Raw genomic sequence first — 23,780 nt, forward strand, 5'->3', positions numbered from 1 at the left:
TGAGACTAGTCTGAGCTACAGAGACACTGTCTTTAAAGAAGGAGCCCAGGAACACTGGAGGCAATACAGGGTCACAGCAGTTCTTCTACAGCTGTCATGGACAGCTTAGGAAAATGTATCTGCCAACGGTCAGGCAGAATGGACTAAGGACTGGCAGGTGCCACTCACAGTCAGGTGCTGTGCCTCTGTGCTGGGAGGCACTGAGGGAAATGGTGACTAGTGGGTCAGCAGATAAAACCAATACAAAGTCGAGGCACTTCTAAGGTAATAGTAGAGAAGCAAATTTAATCTCCCTTTGGGTGTCTCAGTCAGTGTCACAAGGGCAGTAAAGATCGCTGGTGGCAACGTTTGGGAGAGCTTGGCATGTCACCAGTGACGACGGTGTATGAGAAGCAGCATGACACTTCAGTTTCTTTGTTGGTACTTCCTCTTCACATCATTTGGGTGTCGGCTGGGTTCCCGTTGTACAGAATGGGAGCATTTCCACAGCTTACTGTGAGGCCGTGTTCCAGTTTTTAAAATTCATGTAGAAAACTCTCTTTGGGATGTTTGCGTTATCAAATGTGACTTGACAGATGTTTTCCTGATCGCATATCCACAAGTGAGCAGAGTGAGTTTGTTCCCAAACGGTGTCTGGAAAATGGCCAGAACAAACGACTCAGGGAAAGGGAAAATTTCCTCCAGTCCCCTCCATCTCTGCCTCCCAAGTGAATAATCTCAGCACTGAATCTGGAGGCTGCAGTGATTAATCTGGGGAAATCACCAAGAACTGAAAGGCCAGTCACAGGGAAAGTATTTTAAGGGGAATTTCCCTGCTAGAGAGAACAAGTTAATAATGCTCTATTAGATGTGGTAACTTTTTATTGGATGTTACAAGATATTTTAAAACATCAATTTTATTTTTTTAAAGACAGGGTTTCTCTGTGTAATAATCTTCAACGTGTAGATCAGGCTGGCCTCAAACTCACAGAGATCTGCCTGCCTCTGCCTCTTCAAGTGCTGGGATTAAAGGCATGTGCCATCGCTGCCCAGCCAATTTCCATTTTTAAATACACACACAGTTTCTAAATGCTTCAGGAACAATTAGGTATTATTTATGTCCTATAGCAACTGGGTGTAATTCTCCTCTTTCTTAAAAAAAATTAAAGTTTTATGTATGTGTTGTCTTGCCTGCATGTATGTCTGTGTACCACATAGGTGCCTGGTGTTGGAAGAGACTGTTTGACCCCCTGAGACTGGAGTTACAGGTGGTTGTGAGTCATCATATGGGTGTTGGGAATCAGACCTGGGTCCTTTGCAAGAGCAGCCGGTGCTCTTAATCACTGAGCCGTCTCTCCAGTACTGACTCGTTCTAGCGGTTACCATAACTTCTTGGAAGGTAATACTGATCAGAGGCATGGCTTGTTTTTGTTTGTGTGAATCAGATAAACAGGTTAGGACTAAAAAATGGCTAGGAAAAGGTAAACGCTCCTTGTGATAAAAAAAAAATAAGAGACAGTGTAAACATATTAGGCTCTAGTTATTTTTGTCTTGATTATACACTTGGTGAGTGGCAGCTAGTCTCCTAACTACAGGTAATGACAAATAATTAGAGAGGAAACTGGGTGAGTGTGATTCCCAGAGCTGGTCACCATGGAATCATGTTATGTGAACTCATCTGAGTGGCAGCAGCAAGTAATAGACATGGAGTCTTGAAGTCAAACAAATCCCAGGGCATAATGCCATGGCAAGCTGGTTTAGGTACTGGGCATTCTTGATGCCAGTGTCCTAGGGCCAGCGAGCAGGAAGCTGAGTTATCCTACCAGAAGGCCTATGTACCTAGGTTTGTTGGATATCTCTTTCAGTTACTACAGGAATGGCAAGTTTATCCTGCTGGATCGTATTTAGCATCTCTTCTCTTTGACCTTGAGATTTGTGTGGGTCTGGGGGAAACTCAAGCTTGCAGGACACATTTTCTTTCATTATGTGGAAAACCCAGCACTCCTGGAGAGCCCGTCCAGGCTGAGCAGGGTGCCAGCTCCCTCAGTGTGAATGAGACATTATGGCTGTTTGGCACTGTCCTGCTTTGCTTTCTATTGCTGTGATACACACCGTGACCAAAAGTAACTTGGGGAGGAGAGGGTTGATTTGGCTTACATGTCCTGATCACAGTCCGTCACTGAAGGAAGGCAGGGCAGGAATGCAGACAGGAGCAGAGGCAGGGACCACAGAGGAACGCTGCTTATTGGCTCGCTCCCAGGCTCACATTTAGCTGGCTTTCTTATACAGCCAAGGCCTGTCTGCCCAGGGGTGGCACCTTCCACAGTGGGCTGGGCCCTCCCACATCTGTCAACAATTAAGAAAGTGCCACCCAGACATGCCTATGGGCCAGTTTGATGAAGGCATTTTCTCTCCCAAAATGACAGAATGACAGGCAGGTAGAAAAACTGAAACTCAGAGGGATTATAGAATGTTCCTGAGTGCACTCAGCTAATGACACTCGGGTAGATTCAGGATTTAACAGACGTCGTCTGACTCTACATTCCATGTTCCAGCTGCAAAGTGACGTTTTCTCAAACTCCGAGCAAATGGGCCGCTCTTGCCTGGTTGCCCTTTACATGCCTTCCTTGGTGGTTTTCCTGGTGGAAGGCGAATGTCTGGTCACAGACTCTTCCCTCCTCCAGATTCCATCCACTCAGTAGGTCTGTTCAGTGATGATGCTTGGAGCTCAAAACAGCGACACTGTTATTTGTGGCAATGGTTGATCTTGATCGTCAACTTGAAAGGGTCTAGACTCACGTAGGAGACAAATCTATGAGCGGGTTCTCAAAGGAGTCTCCAAGTCAGGCTAACTGAGGTGGGATGATCCGCGGGAACTGTGGTGGCACCAGTCCATGGGCTGGAGGCCTGGGCTGAAAAAAAAAAAGAGCCAATTGAACATCAGCCTCATCTCTTTCTGCTTTCTGATTATGCATGAAATGTAGCCAGCTTCCTCACCCTCCCGCTTCCATGATTTTCCCTACCATGGTGGATTATATCCCTGAGCCCAAATAAACAGCCACCCCCAAGTCGCTTCTGTCACAGCTACAAGAAAAGCAAGGAATACAGTCACTGACACAGCTGCATTTCCCCTGGGGCTCCCAGTTCCTCGCTGTGCCAGGAACTCTTCAGACCTCACTGTTTCCAGGAGGGTGAGGGACTGAGTTCTCTGTCTTCCTTCAGACTGTGGTGCTTCCAATGATCTGGGTGTCTAGGTACTGCACTGGGCATAATTGATGTTCTGTTGTGGAAACTGAACTGTTCTGTATTTACATTCCATTTGACTGTGCCCTGGGTTGTCTTCCTGGTTCAGAGATGCGGTACCATCAGCTTGCTCTCTTAACTTCCTGGGATCCATGAAAGCTTTGGGCAGAGTCTTTTGAAAAAGTCTAAGTACAACTGTCCTGACAATCTATCCTCTTCCACCCAGGTCTGGGTACCTTGGGGTCAAACTGCCCATCAGAAGACCGATGTTTGGGCTCTTGAGGATGCAGGTCCCACTAGGGCTCACATCTTCATTATCCTAAGTTGCTCTCCAGTGTGGAAGCCATCCAGTGTGGGTCCTGTTTCATGAGCTCCACTTCACACCACCCTGATGCACCATCTAAGACCTCTCTGGGGGTCTTTCTAAGCCTCTTTCCATGATGAGTGTCCACTTCGCCAGTGTGTTTACAGATTTGTGTCTGCCTGGTTGTCCTCTGAGGACCCATCTTCTCTTCCTCCCTGGAATAGAGGACACTTCTCTTGCAAAGCCCATGGATTTTGAAGGCAGGGCTGGGAATTTTGCTTCTCAGGGCTGCTTCGGAGCTTGCTACTTTCCCACCTCCCAATACTATTCTAATCAAGGCTTGTATCATCCCTTGGCTTGACACTCTCATGTAGAGACTGACCATTTCTCCAAAATTTTTCTGCTCCACCTTGAGTTTACATTTATTTGTGGTAACCTCAGGACCACATGGACAACTGTCCAACTCCATGGCAGGGTCCTGGGCCTCTCTACTAGGGGCCTCCTCCCCATTTAGTGTTGAAGGCTCAAGTTAACTCCTGTCCTTCAATAATTCTTGATCCTCTTTCTTCTCATATTTGCATTTGATCTGCCTCTTGACTTTCTGGTGGTGGTCTCTGATCCTAGCCAATATTTGATCCTTTGGGTTAGTTACCCTATCCTTTCTCTACTCCTACTTGGGAAAGCCCTTACCTGGGGTATTGGCTGAGATAACAGTTCTCTGTACCAAGAGTTTGATAAGTCTGAATCAAGGTTCTACCCTATACGAAGAGCATGAGGAAACAAGTTTCCTTATTTTCTTATGCTCTTCATCAGCCCTTCACACATACCCATGCATTTCATGGTCACCTTCCCTCATAACCTTCTTCAGGTCCACAATGCAGGGAGTTCAGATCAGTGTTCCTGCTGCCTACGACTGGGGCAGGGTAACTGTGAGAAGTATAACAGATGTCCGTAAATAAATCCCTCCACTGTAACTGTGATTGTCACACTCATAAATTCATGGCATGTGGGAAGATCAGCGCCAGCTATTACTTTCTCATCTGATCGACAATGTGCCTAGAGAGAAATTGTCTCAGAACAGATTGCATGTTATAATTAAAAAACAAAACACATTCTGCGTGGACATGTGGGCCAAGCTGTCCATCCCTGGCAAATGAGGTTTCTGCTGTGGTGGACTGAAATACATTTACAGGTAATCACTTTGAAACTTTGAACAATATAGTTATTTAAAAATATTTTGTTTTATTTTAAAATATTCATGTGTGGGTTTGTGCAAATATGAGTGCCATTACTTGAGAGGCCAGAAGAAGGAGCCGGATCCCCTGGAGCTAGAGTCACAGGTGGTTGTGAACTGCCTGACATGGGTGCTGGACATGGGTCCTCGAAATTGAACTTGGGTCCTCTGCAAGACCACTTTGTGCTCTTAATCACTGGGCCATTTCTCCTGCCCCCTGCTTTTAACCTTTTAAAACTAATTTTATTATTTTATTTATGTGCATGGGTGTTTTCCTACATGAAAATATGTACACCATGTGTATGCCTAGTGGCCAAGGAGGTATGTGTGTTGGATCCTTTGGAATGACATATTGTGAGCCACTATAGGGATTCTGGAAATCCAGCACTTAGAATCTTCTGAAACAGCAGCCAGTACTCTTAACCATGGAACCATCTCTCTAACCACATTTTTTTTTTTTTTTTAGATAGTGTCTCACTATGTATCCCTCATCTGGCCTGGAGCTCACTATGTAGACCAGGCTGGTCTTAGACTCACAGACATCCACCTGCCTCTGACTCCTGAGTGCTATGATTGAAGGCATGTGCTGTTGTGTCTGCCTTGTTTCCTTGTTATCTGAGACAAGGTCTCATTTTGTAGCCTGTTAGTCTGGAAACCAGGCTCTAGCCTCAAGTCTCATGGCAATTTTCCTGCTTCAGCATCCCGCGTGCTGGGCTTACAAGAATAGCTTGTGTTACTGTACTGGGATAGAATTCAGGGCTTTGTATATTGTACATGTTAATTTCACTTTGTAGCACTGAGATACATTTTATTTTAAATAAGGAGGGAAAAAATCTTTTAGAGAATGAGGTTTCTTTATATGGATTGAAATCAAGATCTTTACAGCAACATTTTATGCAGACTCTCAATTACAGCTTTAAACCCTCCTCTCCCCCAGCACATTGGCCCGGCCCTGTTTATGATGCCAGGCAAAGCTGTGCACACAGACTTATACCTTAATTGAATGAAATGATAACACAAAGCTGATACTAAGATTGGAAAGTAGGTATTGATAAGTGTCAGTATTTTGTTAAATGAACTATAATCACTTCCCTATTTACTCTACAAAACTGGGAGGGAAATGTCACCCTTCCTACTGTCATAGATGAAGGACATGGAAGCACAGATAATTTGCCCAAGTCTATAGACATAGTTAGGGGTCACTCCAGGATAAAAATCCTGGGCATACCCTCTTCTCATATTGCCTTCCCTGTTAGAGGTGAAAATCTAGCTGGGCAAAAGGATGGGAAGGATCAGAGACCCTTGAAGTTCTGGAATGTTTTAGCTTCACGTTGCATCCTAGGTAGACAGGTTGGAGCTTTAATTTGTGTTCAATGGACCAGATTATGACTCCAGAAGGTCCCAGGTGTGGCCTGGCTCAGGGGAGGTCTCTGCAAAAGAGCCACCTCAGCCTTTTGCTAACTCAGTTCCAGGCTCCTGTTCTTTCATGGAGGAAATTGAAGCTAAGACATAATGTTTAAAGGTCCATCATTTTATATACTTAAACAGCGATAGTAGAATAGCAATATATATACACACATATACATATATACAAACACACATATACACGTATAACACACACATACACATATAACACACACACACACACACACACACACACACATGTATATATTGTGGCTGGGACATGAAGCAGTTCTCTCATGTGCTGGCCAGCTGCGCTGTCACCGAGTTACACTTCCAGCCCCTTCATCGGTCAAGTCCGATGAAGTCCAAAGGATTCTTTAAACTCACTTTGACTAACCAACCTCCTTTGCTTTTTTCCTGTTGCAGGCCACCGAGGCCCGTGTGACCATTCTCTAAAATGCTTAAGCTCCAAGATTTCTGAGCGAAAGCTGCAAAGCTCCTGGCTGCCTGCTGGGCGAGGACCTCTGGAGAAACCTGTCCTGGGGCCACGTGGTGCCGTCGTGCCCATGTTCAATCCTCAGAGTGGCCTTCACTCAGTCCGTGCTGAGCACAGCCCGCTGAAGCCCAGGGTGGTGACGGTGGTGAAGCTGGGTGGGCAGCCCCTCCGCAAGGCCACCCTGCTCCTCAACAGGCGGTCAGTGCAGACCTTTGAGCAACTCCTAGCAGACATCTCTGAAGCCTTGGGCTTTCCACGGTGGAAGAATGACCGTGTGCGGAAGCTGTTCACCCTCAAGGGCAGGGAAGTCAAGAGTGTGTCTGACTTCTTCAGGGAGGGGGATGCTTTCATAGCTATGGGCAAAGAGCCGCTAACATTGAAGAGCATCCAGTTGGCTATGGAGGAGCTGTATCCCAAGAACCGGGCCCTTGCCCTGGCCCCACACAGCAGAGCCGCCTCCCCAAGGCTGAGAAGCAGACTTCCCAGCAAGCTTCTAAAAGGAGGCCACCGCTGTGGAGAGGTGGGAAGCTGTAGTGAGGTTATGGGGAGCAGGACAGTCACCAGGCATCAGGGCAAGACCTCTACAGAGCTGGCCTTGGAAGACAAGGTGAGGGCCCAGAAGAAGTGGGTAAGAGGCAAACAGGAAGCAGAACCTGGTGCCCTGCCAACACCCAGGGAAGCCACTCTGGAGGAGACTCATGCAAGTGGAGAGAAGCACCTGGGGGTGGAAATCGAAAAGACCTCCGGGGAGATCGTCAGGTGTGAGAAGTGTAAGCGAGAAAGAGAGCTGCAGCTGGGTCTGCAGAGGGAGTGGTGCCCTCTGGGCATCAGTGAGCTGGACCTGGGGAGGGGTCAGAAGTGGGATTCGGAGAAGCTGGTGAGGACCAAGAGCTGCAGGAGGGCTTCTGAGGCAAACTTGACGGATGGAGAGGAAGGATGGAAGGGTGATAGCCATCGGAGCAGCCCCAGGAATCCCCCTCAGGAGCTGAGGAGACCCAGCAACAACTCAGACAAGAAAGAGGAAAGTCACCCTCAAGGAGCAGCCAAGGCCCAGAAGGACCTCGTGGAAGGCCCACCAGCTGTACAGGAGGGGCTGGTGGATGCGAGGAAAGACCCCAGGCACACGTGCAGGAATAAGCATGGCGCCTGGCTTCTGAGAGAGCACCAGGCCGAACCCCCGCAGCTTCCCAGGACCCGAGGGGAGGAGAAGGAAACAGACCACGAGAAGAAGCCAGGTGGGGCAGGAGGAAGGAGAATGGTGCTGGAAAAGGAGCCTAAGACGAAGCTGGAAGAGAGCAAGCCGGAACGGCCCAGTGGCCGGAAGCTGCGGCCGCTGGGCATCATCTCAGCTGATGTGGAGAAGCACTATGAAATCGGTCGGGTCATTGGGGACGGGAACTTTGCCGTCGTGAAGGAGTGCAAGCACCGCGAGACCAAGCAGGCTTACGCCATGAAGATTATTGACAAGTCCAAGCTGAAGGGTAAGGAGGATATAGTTGACAGTGAGATTTTAATTATTCGGAGCCTCTCTCACCCCAATATCGTGAAACTGCACGAGGTCTATGAAACAGAAGCGGAGATCTACCTGATCATGGAGTATGTTCAAGGAGGGGACCTTTTTGATGCCATCATAGAAAGTGTAAAGTTTCCAGAGCCTGATGCTGCACTCATGGTCACAGACTTGTGTAAGGCCCTCGTCCACATGCACGACAAGAAGATCGTCCACCGGGATCTGAAACCGGAAAACCTTCTGGTAAGCCGGGAGTTTTGCTGTTACCGGAGAGGGAGTTATAAAATGTAGGATAGAATGAATAGCAGCTGCATCATGCTGTTCGAGAATTACGCTACTTTAATGTGCTTATTTCAGTACTTAAAACCTTGGGTATAGTTCCTAAATTGCTGAATAAATTTGTTTTGATTGTTACGGAAATATAAGCCTTTTGATTTAAATAAGTCAAAATGTTTCCTCTTCTCTAGGAGATAAATGTGTTTGCTTTGATGGTGGCCATGTGACTTAATTTCTTGAATATTTACATATCCTCTGGCATAGGCAATGGATGTCTACTGGTGGTGGCTTCTCCCTCAAGCTTTGCGACTACCATCTGCCCCTCCCTGTGTCCTCTTTGAGGACAATGCTTTGCTAAGGAGTTTCCAGTCTGCAGATCTGGAGAGATCTGTGTGTGGATTGCATGAGACTGGTGGGGAAGTGTCTTGGTTTCTATGCTGGATGAAATACCACGACCAAAAGCAAATTGAGGAGGAAAGGGCTTATTTGGCTTATGCTTCCACATCACAGTTGATTATTGAAGGGAGTCAGGCAGGACAGGCACTCAAACAGGACAGGAACCTGGAGGCAGGAGCTAATGCAGAGGCCACAGAGGGGTGCTGCTTTCTGGCTTGCTCCCTATGGCTTACTCAACCTGCTTTCTTATAGAACCCAGGACCACCAGCCCAGGGATCACACCACCCACAATGGACTGTGCCCTCCCCCATCAATCACTAATTAAGAAAATGCCTTTCAGGCTTGCCTTACAGCCTGATCTTATAGAGGCATTTTCTTAATTGAGGTTCCCTCCTCTTGGATGACTTTAGCTTGTGTCAAGTTGACATAAGACTCTCTAGCACAGGAAGACAGGTCCTCCAAATTTGCTTCCTAGTGTTTGTTTGTTTCTCCAGATGAAGTCCTTATCCTTTCTGGACCTTAGTGTTGTGTGATTCTTCCTAGGGAGACATGAACAAAATCCTGTGTAGTCCAGACAGGGCACAAGCAACAGACAAATGATTTCAACCAAGTTTAGCTTAGCGAACCCATGATTTTGTTGGAGTTACTTAGAGGAATGTATGTGGTGATATATTGTTACCCTAATAAGTTTACCTGAAGATCAGAGAGACAAAGGAACAAGCCACCTCTTACCTTTAGGACTCCTCAGCCTGAAAAGCTCTCCTCAGCTGAAAGACTTTAGTTCCTGTCTCCTCACACCTTTTCCCGCCCACCTATATCATTTCCTGTCTGAACTTTCCTAGTGCTGGCATTAAAGGCATGTGTGCTTTCCAAGCAAAGACATGAGATCTCAAGTGCTGGGATCAAAGGTGTGTGACTCCCAAATATTGGAATTAAAGGTGTGTGCCACCACTGTCTGGCTCTCTTTCTCTCTTAGACTGAATCAATCTCATGTAGTCCAGGGTGGCTTTGAACTCACAGAGATCCAGGTGGATCTCTACCTCCAGAGTGCTAGGATTAAAGGTGTGTGCCACCACTGCCTGGCTTCTTTCTATGTTTAATCTAGTGGCTTGTTCTGTTCTCTGATCTTCAGGCAAATTTATTAGGGTACACAATATATCACCACAAGTGTGGTCGAGAAGTTCCTCAGAGGATTGTGGGTAACTCAAAGGCAGCTGCATGCTGCTTACCCCAGCATGGGTGGTGATGGTGATGACTCATCCAAGCTACAACCTGGAGCTCTGCTCAGCCTGGGGAGGCTTCACGGAAGAGTCTCTTCTTTCTCCTCCAGCAGTTGTTTGCCATTTTTTATAAAACCTTGGGGGAGGGGTTAAGTGGGGTAGGGGGACCGCCTGTGTCTTGTAACTTTCTAAACCTCATGAGTCCTAAGAGCCTTCCTCTTTGACCTCTCTGAGAATGAAGGTTTTGATTAGAAGGAAATAGCTGCATAACATGTAGTTTCCTGATTTCCATTATTTTAAAATATTTTTTTTCCTGGTACTGGAGAGATGACTCAGTGATTAAGGATACTTGCTGCTAGAGGACCCAACACCCATGTTTGGCACCTAACTACTGCCTGTAACTGTGCTCCAGGGGATCTAACACCCTTTTTAACCTCCCCAGGCACCTGAACACATATATACATGCACAGAAATACACTCATATATATACATTGTTAAGCAACCAAATCTTTAAGGTGTATATTTGTGTGTGTGTGTGTGTGTGTGTGTGTGTGTGTGTGTGTGTGTGTGTGTGTGAGAGAGAGAGAGAGAGAGAGAGAGAGAGAGAGAGAGAGAGAGAGAGAGAGAGAGAGAGAGAGATGGGAATAGGGAATGCATGCAATGGCACCAGGTGTAGAGGTCAGAGGACAGCTTTATGGAATCAATTCTCAATTCTCACTTTCTACCTTTACTTCATTTCCAAGGATGGAACTAAGTTGCCAAGGTTAGTCTGTCAAGGATCTTTACTCAGTGGGTCATCTTCTTAGCTCCAGTTTCCTGATTTAATAGGAAAAGAACACTAACAGTAGTATCTTGGGAGAATAGACATGAGAAAAAGCAGAGGCCCCCTGACATGAAGGAGTCAGCACATTAACCCAGGTTGGCTGTGACACTCTCCTGTTTAACATAAAATGTCACAGTACACCTACTTCCCAGAGGGCCACTCTGTATCTTGGGTAGATCAAGACAAAAACAAACCTCTTTGTAATAATGTCAGAATGCATTAAGTTGTGAATGTGGTTAAATGTCCCTGTGACGACTATCAAGACTGTTGCTTCATTCTCCTGCCTTCACACAAGATCAAGACACCCAGTCATAGACAGCCAGATGTGGTGCTACATGCCTGTAACCCCAGTCAGACAGCCAGATGTGGTGCTGCATGCCTGTAACCCCAACACTTGGGAGGTAGAGGCAGGAGGATCAGGACTTGAAGGTCATCGTTGGTTATTTCAAGGATGAGCCTGTTCTTTTTAATAACCTATCTGTTGGTGTTGATTGTTTTTTGAGACAGGGTCTCTCTGTGTAGCCCTGGCTGTCCTTGAACTCACTTTGTAGACTAGCCGGGCCACAAACTCAGAGATTCACCAGTCTGTCTTCTGAGTGCTGAGAGTAAAGGCATGTGCCACCACCTGCAGGCTAATGCCCTATCTCAACAGAGAGACACCATGGAACTACTCATCCTGACCCTGCCCAACCCAAAGCCAACTCCTGCTTTCTTGAACTGTCCCTAATCACCCAACATAGTTCCAATCTTCTGAGTGTTTTGGATGCTCTCTGAGTTAAATGAAGATTCTAGCAGAGTGTGTTCCCTCTTACTGTAGTGAGCTAATGAACCCAACATGTCTTATAAGCATATCCCTCGGAGTCTTGGTCAGAACAACAAATCTCACACTGTCATCATCTGGAATCTTTGTCTCCTTTTATTCTTCATAGCTGTGATCACCACCTGATACATTCTGATCACACCTGACACTTTATGATCACCACCTGACACTTTATGATCACCACCTGACAAGTTCTGATCACACCTGACAGGTTCTGTCACCACCTGATATGTTCTACATCTCATTTTTAGGAAAATTTATTAGAGGGCTAGAGATATGGCTCAGTGGTTAAGGGTACTGGTTGTTCTTTCAGAGGACCTGGGTTTGATTTCAACATGATGGCTCCCAAATTATCTGTAACTCAAATTCTGGGGATCCAATGTTCTCTTCTGGTCTCTTTGGTCACAAGGCATCCATGTGGTGCACTGATATACATGCAGGCAAAATACTCATACACATAAAATAATACAATTTTAAAAATTATTAAAAGTAGAATTACATTTTTATTTATGTATTGTGTGTTGAGGGAGGTAGGTAGAAGATGAGCATGAGCATGCCACATTTCAAGGGAGGACAACTTGTAGGAGTCAATTCTCTCCTTCTGTCATATGGGTCCTGAAGATGGAACTGAGGCTTAGTGACAAGCACTTTTACCCAACTGAGCCATCTCACTAGCTGTGATGAAACAACAGGATCAAGAGCAGATTATGAAGGAGAGGGTTTGTTTGGCTTATACATCCTGGTCATAGTTCAGTGAAAGAAGCCAAGGCAGGAACTCAAGACAGGAACCTGGAGGCAGGAACTCAAGGCAGGAACCTGGAGGCAGGAACTCAAGGCAGGAACCTGGAGGCAGGAACTGAAACAAAGACTGTGGAAGGTGCTGCTCACTGGCTTGTGGCTTGCTCAGCCTGGAGGGGTACTCACCGACTTATTCTCCATGACTTGCTCAGCCTGCTTTCTCATTCAACCTAGAACTATCTGCCCAGGGGTGGCACCTCTTACAGTGGGCTAGGCCCTCCTACTTCAATCATTAATTAAGAAAGTGCTCTATAGACTTGCCTACAGGCAATCCAATGGTGACAATTTCTTAATGAGGTTCTTTTCCCAGAGAACTCTAGGTTTTTCTGTCAAGTCAATAAAACCAACCAGCACACAAATATTTTATCATTATTATTACTATTATTATTGTGGTGTGTGTGTGTGTGTGTGTGTGTGTGTGTGTGTGTGTGTGTGTGTACTGTGCATGTATGTGACTGCAGGTGTGCACATGTCATAGTGCACATGGTGCTCAGAGGATAACTTCAGGAGTTGGTTCTCTCCTTTCATCTTGTTGGAGGCAATCTTTCTTGTTACTGTTTCTGTGTGCTTCAGGGTAGCTGGCCCTGGGGCTTCTGGGCCTTTCTCCCATCTCTGTCCTCCCCTTCTTGTGGGAGTGCTGGGATTGCATGCCCATGCCCCCGAATCTGCCTTTTCCAGAGGTTAAACTCACATCATAAGACTTGCACTAGTGTTTTTACCAATTGAGCTGTCTCCCATCTACGTTGCCTTTCATTTCTTCCTTCTCTCACTGGAAAGACAGGTCCATGACTACAGGCACGATTTTATTCAGACTCTACCATGAACCCGAGGACAATTTTGCCACATGGTAGACAATTAACAGACATTAGCTGGACATCATCATTTCATGCCAGGGAAGCAGCAAGCTCTCCATTAAGATCAGCATATAGAAAGGACTGTGGTGCCCAGGCATTTATCATGAAGGTGCACTCAGAGACCAGTTCCTGCAGACAAAGTGATAGTGAATGGAGACAGTTATGCCAATAAGTTGCCTTTTTTTTAAAAAAAAATGGGGCAAAGGGGTCAGGAACTGAGCATGTTTCCTTTAATGTGCATGGCTGCAGAGCTGTGTCCCTGAACTGCCCCCATGAGCAGGCTGAAGGCAGACTGAGTCAAGCTCATTTTCTGGTGAAATGAGGTTTATGTTGACCATTAACTCAGGCACTACTGTTTTTGCCAACTTTAATAGAATTGCAAGAATAATTTGGCTGGTTGCCTGCATGGTCTGAATTAGTTTTCAGTAACTCTCTTGGGGAAGTGGAATTTTTATATTTGTTGTTGTTCTTGTCCCTTTCCTACTGCTTTGAAGAACTTATTATTATTATTATTATTATTATTATTATTATTATTATTATTATTAATATTTTTTGGGTGATGTGTTCACTGATGTATCCTAGACTTGCCTTCAGTTTGCTGTGTAGCCTGAGGATGACCTTGAACATCAGATCCTCCTGCCTACATCTCCCAAGAGCTGCAGTTACAGGCCTGGTTTATGGAGTTCTGGGGATCTAACCCAGGGTTTCATGTGTGCTAGGTAAGCGCTCTGCAAACTGAGTCACAGGCCCTGCCACTCACCCATTTTTGTTGTCTGTCTTTTGGGTCTGAGCTGAGGCATTTTCCACATGTGATGTCCAGAGCCTGCTCTTGTGGTTGCTGTTTTCACTGAATCCTTTAAGCAGGGGGGATTCATGTGAGAGTCCAGGTAGGTCCTGTGAGCTGGCATTTCCTACACATGCCCACTGATGCGTTCTACCAGTTATACATGCCCACTGATGCATTCTACCAGTTATACATGCCCATAGTTTCCACATGTGAGATCAGGTGTCCCCCAGGGCTATTTTCACTTGGGGACAATTGGCTTACCTTGTGTTTTCTAACCATGTACTGGAATCGGTCTGAGGCTCAGCCTGTTCTCATGGTGTGAGGAGATGGAGTTGCCAACAGTATCTCACTGGAGAGTGAGCTCCACGGTGACTGAGCATGTGAAGTTGTTGTAAAGTAAAGGTGATGTGCTCAATGTGGACAGATCTCTGTGAAAGTTCAGGCAGGTATAGTTTTTCATGGAATTAAATATCGTAGCTGGCATCTTTTAGTGCTTTGAGGCAGTGGAGTGTGTGTGTGTGTGTGTGTGTGTGTGTGTGTATACAAGTCTTGTGCAGGTGACTAGTTATAATTTTTCAGCTCAAACATGATTTGTTCATTGCTAGCAATCCAGTTGGCATTCAGAACTTGTTCTGATTTTGAAAGTCTGTTTTATTTTCTCCAAATAGAGCAGTGTGTGTGTGTGTGTGTGTGTGTGTGTGTGTGTGTGTGTGTGTGTGTATGTGTGTGTACATGTATGGCTTTAAAAACAGCAGAAAGCTATGTGTGAGCTATCTTTTGTGGAAGATTTAATGCATTGCTCTTCCTGGGTGATTTGTCAATATGCACTTATTGAAACAGGTATGTCTATCACACTCATGAAACACATTTGTCCTTTTTCTAGCTAAGTAAAATTTGGCATATCATGCCCAGAGCCTAAACATTGTCCAGTGATAGGGTTGTTTTGTTTTGTTTTTTTGTTTTTTTTTTCAGACAAAGATGAGGTTTATGCTGGACTTGACAACTGCTGGTTGTCTGGGTACCATTTCCAAGTTTGTTGATAGGATAATTATGTTGCAGATTTGTTTGGTTTTCCAAGATTCAATATTCATCATTGTTGCCATGGTGATCACCATCCATCAGTAGGTGTTCTTCACTTACCTAAACATGTTGTCAAATGAATGCTTCCTTCCTGAATGCTTCCTTCCTTTACAGGATGGCTGCTGGGTCTCTGTTAGACCTGTCTTTTCTAAGCCTGGGAAAATGATTATTTTAGCATCAACTTCTGACTGAGCAGTGGGTTGTAACTGCAGCTGCTTTTACAGACACTTTCTGAGCACACTAAGAGCTCTTAATGAACATGGCTGCTTATCATGATGTTTTAATCAACAGAAATATTTACATCTGCTAATTAGGCCCTGGAGTAACGTTTCAGGCCTGTATTGCCAAGTTCATCTGATCCTACTGATCTCATTTCCTGATATTACAATTCTTCTTCCCTTAGGGTTATTTAGACTCCTGAGATCTTGCAAACAAAGTTTTAATTATGAGAATTTCCAGCTTGCAGAAATACCCATGTTAATTGCTTCTTCTGCCAGTATGTGATCCCTCGAGGGGTTGGGATAGTGTTGACTGAGTCCCAGGGAAGGAAGGAGGAAGACACAGGAGATGACAAGAGATGGAGATTAGACCAGCTCACCCAGGATGGGGAGTATAGCCATCCAGGCTGGGTATCATCAGCTAAGACAGCTGGGTGAGCAGGGGAGCGATGGAAGACACGTGCTGTGGCTGGAGTGTGGTCATTCTTCCAGTAGGACAGGGAGGGAAGAACAGAGTCTTGTTCTGGAAAGGTGCTGGGAGGCATGAGATGGGTGGATGATCAGTTGCTCCTCCAGCTGACATACAAAGAGTGGATTTTCCTGGATCTTATCAGTGTTCCCCAGCCCAGGTGCTGCATCTCTGAGTGCTTGGAGCAGAAGAAAAGGTGGTGGTGTGGTGGGCCAGGTCACAGCTTGGGTAAAGACAGAGGGAGGTCCTTTTTTCTGTTGTCTCGTTGGTCTTGGGATGAAGGACATTTGTCTAGCTGTCTAACTACTGAATGTGGCTGGGATTGTGCACTGATATGTGTCCTTAAGGTGAAAAGGAAAGCCTAGAATGAGATGACCCAACACATCTCTTGTCCATTCTTTCTTCCATAATTTTGTTGACCTTAGTTGCCTATGTTCTCCTCCCCTCCCTTCTGATATGATATACAAGAAGGACTCCATGATAATATTTCTCCCTGATCTACACAGTATTTCTTCTACTAGCTCTAACTCTTTTCTCCTTAGCTAGAAGCTAGCCATATACCCCTCTTTTCTTTTTAATGCTCCAAGTATGACCAATTTTAAATTAACAATTTTAAAAATTGGTAATAACTATGCAGCATATCTCATTAGTTATACTTCATTAAATGAAGAAACATGGATTAAATATATTACTAATATTATGATAGTATTATATATTATTAATAATATGAAATAAAGAGGGAGTGAAATGAAAAAGGCTTTTAGTTCAGGTCATTGTGTTAGGGTGAATACTGGCAATATCTTGCTGTCACCTTCCTAGGAGAATGTGTTCTTGTGAGCCCTTTGAGGTTGTAAGATTATAGTTCTCAAAATTCTTTTAGTTGGAGAAAGCAGCTCAGCAAATCTCTTCCATGAGTTTCTAAGATCTAGCTGTCCTTAGGCTCTGTCTCTTCTAGAAGGATCTGTTTCATCTTCTTCTGGCAGTTCTGTCTGTTGCAGGTTATGTAAGGTCAGGGGAGGAATCTGAGGCTGGACCGTGGTAAGCTTCTTGCTGGGCTCCAGGAGGAGATGCTGAGGTTGATTTGGGGCATTTAGTAGAAGTGAATAGAGACAGGTGGTCATCCTACGGTGATGCCCTGACCTGTGAATGGTTGGGATGATGGGTGAGGAGAGAGGACTCTGGTGTGAGACTCATCTTTTTGATGGAGGAAGGAGATTGCGGGATAATTAGAGGAATGTGAGCATGACTGAGTTCATAGGTGCTGAAAAGCTGCACCCGGTGTATACAGACATCTATTTCAAAGTCTCTCTCTCTCTCTCTCTCTCTCTCTCTCTCTCTCTCTCTCTCTCTCTCTGTTTGTGTGTGTGTGTGTGTGTGAAGGAGATCACAAAATGGAACAGGAACAGCAGCTGAAGGGGTGTGTAGAAATGGGCTGTGTGTTTTTTAAGTTGGGAGGTTTAACCATATGTGATAATTGAGCCTTTCTCTGGGCTGGGGTTATAATCTCTGAGACAGGATCAGGGTGAGTGAGAAACCACTGTTCCTCATCTTTCTTTCTTTCTTTTTTTTTTTAGATTTTAAAATATTTTCGATTTTATTTTTTTTTATTCATTTTACATACCAACCACAGTTCCCTCTCTTATCTCTCCCCCTGCCTCCTCACACCTTTATCCCCTCCTCCAGCAGGGTAAGTTCTCCCATGGGGGGACAGCTAAGCCTGGTACATTCAGTTAAGGCAGGACCAAGCCCCTCACCATTTTATCAGGAGTGAGCAAAGTGTCCAACCATAGGTAACGGGATCCAGAAAGCCAGCTCATGCACCAGGGATAGATCCTGATCACACTGCCAGGGGCCCCTCAAACTGACCCAGCTACACAACTGTCTCCCATATGCAGAGGGTCTAGTCTGATCCCATGCAGGTTCCACAGCTGTCAGTCTAAAGTTTGTGAGTTCTTTTGAGCTTGGTTCAGTTGTCTCTGTAGATTTTCCCATCATGATCTTGACTCCCCTTGCTCATATAATCCCTTTTTCCTCTCTTCGCCTGGACTCCCAGAGTTTGGCTGGCTGCTTAGCTGTGGATCTCTACATCTGCTTTCATCAGTTACTGGATGAAGGCTCTATGATGACAGAGTATTCACCAATCTGATTACCAGGGTAGGCCAGTTCGGGCACCCTTACCACTGTTGCTAGTAGTCTAATCTGGGGTTGTCCTTGTGGATTCCTGGGAATTTCCCTAGCACCAGGTTTCTCCCTTACCCCATAGTGTCTCCCTCTATCAAGATATCTCTTTCATTGCTCTCCCACTCTGTTCCTCCCCCAGCTCGACCATCCCATTCCCTATGTTCTCACCTCCCATCCCCTATCCTCTATTCCCCGCCTCATGCCCAGTTTACTCATTGGGATCTCCTCTGTTTCCCCTTCCCAAGGTGATCTGTACGTCCTTCGTAGGGTCCTCCTTGTTTCCTAGCTTCTTTGTAACTGTGGGTTGTAGTCTGATTATCTTTTGCTTTACACCTAGTATCTACTTATGAGAGAGTACATACCATGTTTGCCTTTCTTAGCCTGGGTTACTTCATTCAGGATGATATTTTCTAGTTCCATTCATTTGCCTGCAAATTTCATGATGTCTTTGTTTTTTATAGCTGAGTAATACTCCATTGTATGTATGTACCACATTTTCTTTATTCATTCTTCAGTTAAGGGGCATCTAGGTTGCTTCCAGGTTCTGGCTATTATGAGTAATGCTGCTATGAACATAGTTGAGCAAGTGTCCTTGCAGTATGCTTGAGCGTCCCTTGGGTATATGCCCAAGAGTGGTTTCATTGAGTCTTGAAGTAGATTGATTCCCAGTTTTCTGAGAAAGCGCCATATTAATTTCCAAAGTGGCTGTACAAGTTTGCACTCCCACCAACAGTAGAGGAATATTCTCCTTGCTCCACATTCTCTCCAACATAAGCTGTCTTCAGTGTTTTTGATCTCAGCCGTTCTGACAGGTGTAAGATGGTATCTAAGAGTCATTTCAATTTACATTTCCCTGATGAGTAAGGATGTTGAGCAATTCCTTAAATGTCTTTTGGCCACTTGGGATTCTTCTGATGAGAATTCTCTGTTTAGATCTGTCACCCATTTTTTAAATTAAATTGGTTGGTATTTTGCTGTCTAGTTTCTTTCTTTCTTTAATATATTTTAGAGATCAGCCCTCTGTCAGATGTGGTGTTGGTGAGGATCTTTTCCCATTCTGTAGGCTGTCTTTTTGTCTTAGTTACTGTGTCCTTTGCCTTACAGAAGCTTCTCATTTTTAGGAGGTCCCATTTATTAATTGTTGCTATCAGTGTCTGTGCTACTGGTGTTATATTTAGGAAGTGAACTCCTGTGTCAATGCTTTTAGGCTACTTCCTACTTTCTCCTCTATCAGGTTCAGTGTAGCTGGATTTATGTTGAGGTCTTTGATCCACTTGGATGTGAGTTTTGTGCATGGTGACAGATATGGATCTATTTGCAATCTTCTACATGTTGACATCCACTTATGCCAGCACCATTTGTTGAAGATACTTTCTTTTTTTCCATTGTACAGTTTTGGCTTCTTTGTCAAGAATCAGGTGTTCATAGGTGTGTGGGATTAATGTTAGGCTCTTCAATTCAATTCAATTGGTCTACATGTCGGTTTTTACGCTAATACCAAGCTGGTTTTTTTTTTATTACTATAGCTCTATAGTAGAGCTTGAAGTCAAGGATGGTGATGCCTCCAGAAGTTGCTTTATTGTAAAGGATTGTTTTAGATATCCTATGTTTTCTGTTTTTCCATATGAAATTGAGTATTGTTCTTTCAAGATCTGTAAAGAAAAGTGTTGGGATTTTGATGGGGATTGCATTGAATCTGTAGATTGCTTTTGGTTAGATTGCTACTTTTATTATGTTGGTTCTACCTATCTATGAGCATGGGAGATCCTTCCATTTTCTGGTATCTTCTTCCATTTTTTTCTTCAAGGACTTAAAGTTCTTGTCATACAGCTCTTTCACTTGTTCAGTTAGAGTTACCCCAAGGTATTTTATATTATTGTGGCTATTGTAAAGGGTGATGTTTTTTTGATTTCTTTCTAGGCCCATTTATCATTTGTGTATAGGAGGACTACTGATTTTTTGAGTTAATCTTGTACCCTGCTACATTACTGAAGGTATTTATCAGTTGTAGGAGTTCCCTGGTAAAATTTTTGGGGTCACTTATGTAGACTATCCTATCATCTGCAAATAGCAAAAGTTTGACTTCTTCCTTCCCAATTTGTGTCCCTTTGATCTTCTTTTGTTGTCTTACTGCTCTAGCTAGAAATTTGAGTACTATATTGAACAGATATGGGGAGAGTGGACATCCTTGTCTTGTTTCTGATTTTAGTGGAATCTCTTTGAGTTTTTCTCCATTTAATCTGATGTTGGCTGTCAGCTTGCTGTAAATTGCCTTTATTATGTTTAGGTATGTTCCTTGTGTTCCTGATCTCTCTAGGACCTTTATCATGAAAGGGTGTTGGATTTTGTCAAAGGCTTTTTCAGCATCTAATGAGATGATAATGAGTTTTTTCTTTCAGTTTGTTTCTATGGTGGATTACATTGACAGATTTTTGTATGTTGAACCATCCCTGCATCTCTGGGATGAAGCCTACTTGATCATGATGGATGATTTTTTTGATGAATTTGTGGATTTGGTTTGCCAATATTTTATTGAGTATTTTTACATCAATGTTCATGAGGGAGTTTGGTTTGTTGCATCTTTGTGGGGTTTGGGTATTAGGGTAACTGTAGCCTCATAGAAAGAGTTTGGCAATGTTCCTTCTGTTTCTATTGTGTGGAACAATTTGAGGAGTATTGGTATTAGCTCTTCTTTGAAATTGTGATAAAACTCTGCACTGAAACCATCTAGCCTTGGACGTTTTTTGTTTGGGAGACTTTTAATGACTGCTTCTATTTCCATAGGAGTTATAGGTCTATTTAAATTGTTTATCTGGTCTTGATTTAATTTGGGTATATGGTACCTATCCAGAAAACTGTCCATTTCTTTTAGATTTTCAAATTTTGTGGAGTACAGGTTTCTGAAGTATGACCTGATGATTCTCTGGATTTTCTGTCAGTTGTTATGTCTCCTGTTTCTGATTTTGTTAATTTGGATGCTCTCTCTCTGCCTTTTGGTTAGTTTGGATAAGGGGTTGTCTATTTTGTTGATTTTCTCAAAGAACCAACTCTTTGTTTCATTGATTCTTTGTACTGTTTTCTTTATTTCTATTTTATTGATTTCAGCCCTCAGTTTGATTATTTCCTGTCATCTGCGTCTCCTGGGTGAGTTTGCTTCTCTTTGTTCTAGAGCTTTCAGGTGTGCTGTTAAGTTGCTAGTGTGAGATTTCTCCAACTTCTTTATGTAGGCATTTAGCACTATGAACTTTCCTCGTAATACTACCTTCATAGTGTCCCATAAGTTTGGGTATGTTGTACATTCATTTTCATTAAATTCTAGGAAGTCTTTAATTTCTTTATTTCTTCCTTGACCCAGTGGTGATTCAGTTGAGCATTGTTCAGTTTCAGTGAGTTTGTAGGCTTTCTGTAATTTGTGTTGAATTCTAACTTTAAGGCATGGTGGTCTGATAAAATACAGGAGGTTATTCCAATTTTTTGTATCTGTTGATTTTTTTTTGTTTTGTATCTGTTGAGATTCGCTTTGTGACCTACTATGTGGTCAATTTTAGTTCCATGGGGTGCTGAGAAGAAGGTATATTCTCTTGTGTTTGGGTGGAATGTTCTGTAGATGTCTATTAAGTCCATTTGAGTCATAATGTCTGTTAGTTCCCTTATTTATCTGTTAAGTTTCTGTCTGGCAGACTTGTCCATTGGTGAGAATGGGGAGTTGAAGTCTTCCATTATTAGTGTGTGGGGTTTGATGTGCATTTAGTAATGTTTCTTTTACATATGTGGGTGCCCTTGTATTTGAGGCATAAAAGTTCAGAATTAAATCATCTTGATGGATTTTTCCTGTGATGAATATGTAATGTCCTTCTCAATCTCTTTTGATTAATTTTAGTTTGAAGTCTATTTTGTTAGATATTAGGATAGCTATACCAGTTTGCTTCTTAAGTCCATTTGACTGGAAAGACTTTCCCCAGCCCTTTACTCTGACGTACTGTCTGTCTTTGAAGTTGAGGTGTGTTTCTTGTATGCAGCAGAAGGATGGATTCTGTTTTTGTATCCATTATGTTAGCCTGTGTCTTTTTATAGGTGAACTGAGTCAATTGACAATAAGGGATATTAATGACCAGTGATTGTTAATTCCTGTTATTTTTTGGTGGTAGTATTATGTGTTTCCCTTCTTTGGGATTTGTTGGTGTGGGATTATCTATTGCCTGTGTTTTCATGGGTGCCTCTAACTTCCTTGGGTTGGATTTTTCCTTCTAGTGCTTTCTGTAGGGCTGGATTTGTGGATAGGTATTATTTAAATCTGGTTTTATCATTGAATATTTTGTTTACTACATCTATGGTGATTGAGAGTTTTGCTGGGTATAAGTCTGGGCTGGCATCCATGGTCTCTTAGTATCTGTATACTATCTATTCAGGACCTTCTGGCTTTCAGAGTCTCCATTGAGAAATCAGGTGTTATTCTGATGGTCTGCCTTTATATGTTACTTGGCCTTTTTCCTTTGCAGCTTTTAATATTTTTCTTTATTCTCTATATTTAGTGGTTTGATTATTATGTGGCAAAGGAACTTGTTTTTTGGGTCCAGTCTATTTGGTGTTCTGTAATGTTCTTGTATCTTCATAGGCATTTCATTCTTTAGGTTGGGAAAGTTTTCTTCTATGATTTTGTTGAATATATTTTCTGTGCCTTTGAGTTGGTATTCTTCTTCTTCTATCCCTGTTCTTAGGTTTGGCTTTTTCAAGGTATCCCAGATTTCCTGGATGTTTTGTGTTATGACTTTGTTGGCTTTAATGTTTTCTTTGACTGACGAATCTATTTCCTCTATCATATCTTCAATGCCAGAGATTCTCTCTTCAATCTCTTGTATTCTGTTGGTTGTGCTTGCATCTGTAGTTCCTGTTCATTTACTCAGATTTTCTATTTCCAGCATTTCCTTGGTTTGTGTCTTCTTCATTGTTTCTATTTCAATTTTTGGGTCTTGAACTATTTCCTTCACCTGTTTAATTGCTTTTTCTTTGTTTCCTTGGCTTTCTTTAAGATATTTATTGATTTCTTCTGATTTTTTGTTGGTCTTTTTCTCAATTTCTTTAAGGGAATTGTTCATTTCCTCTTTAAAGGCCTCTATCATCTTCTTAAAATCAATTTTAAGATCGTTTTCTTCTGCTGCTTCTATGTTGGGATGTTCAAGTCTTATTGATGTAGAACTGCTAGGTTCTGGTGGTGCCATATTGCTCTTTGTGTTATGAATGCATTCTTGCACTGGTGTCTACCCATCTCTTCCTCCAATTGGTGTAAATGGTGTCTGTGTCTCAGATAGCCACTCTTGTCCAATCAGAGCTCTTGGTCCAATTGGAGCTTGCAGAGTCTGTGTCTCAGGGAGTAGCTGTGGTCTTGGAGGATGGGTGAGTTTGGGGGATAGATTAGGGCTTGTAGGTTACAGGGTCCAGTGGGGGGTTGGTGGTGGTCAGGCCTGCCTGCTGGCCTGCAACTAAGGCTGCAATAGGTGGTTTATAGGGGCACTGATTGTGCCCTTGGGCCTAAAGCTTAGAGGCTGGGGTGATCAGCTAGGAGAACAGACTAACCTCTTGGTCCAATTGGAGCTGGCAGAATCTGTCCTATTCCTCATCTTGAGTTTGATTCTCATCCTCTCAGATGACAGTGGTGATGTGACATGCAGTGAAATACAAAGCTATCAG

At 43.7% G+C, this 23,780-nt stretch overlaps 1 protein-coding gene across 1 annotated transcript in view; it reads left to right on the forward strand.

Moving 5' to 3' along the window:
• Positions 1-23,780, forward strand: part of Dclk3 (doublecortin like kinase 3) — a 57,576-nt gene that overhangs the window by 19,759 nt on the left and 14,037 nt on the right. Inside the window, exon 2 of the mRNA XM_052722386.1 lies at positions 6,591-8,413. Within this exon, the coding sequence (XP_052578346.1) occupies positions 6,591-8,413 (1,823 nt within the window). The remainder of the gene's footprint in view (positions 1-6,590; positions 8,414-23,780) is intronic.

Source organism: Peromyscus californicus, unplaced genomic scaffold, assembly GCF_007827085.1.
Source record: "Peromyscus californicus insignis strain IS unplaced genomic scaffold, ASM782708v3 Scaffold_11__1_contigs__length_118956290, whole genome shotgun sequence".
Classification (NCBI taxonomy): domain Eukaryota; kingdom Metazoa; phylum Chordata; class Mammalia; order Rodentia; family Cricetidae; genus Peromyscus; species Peromyscus californicus.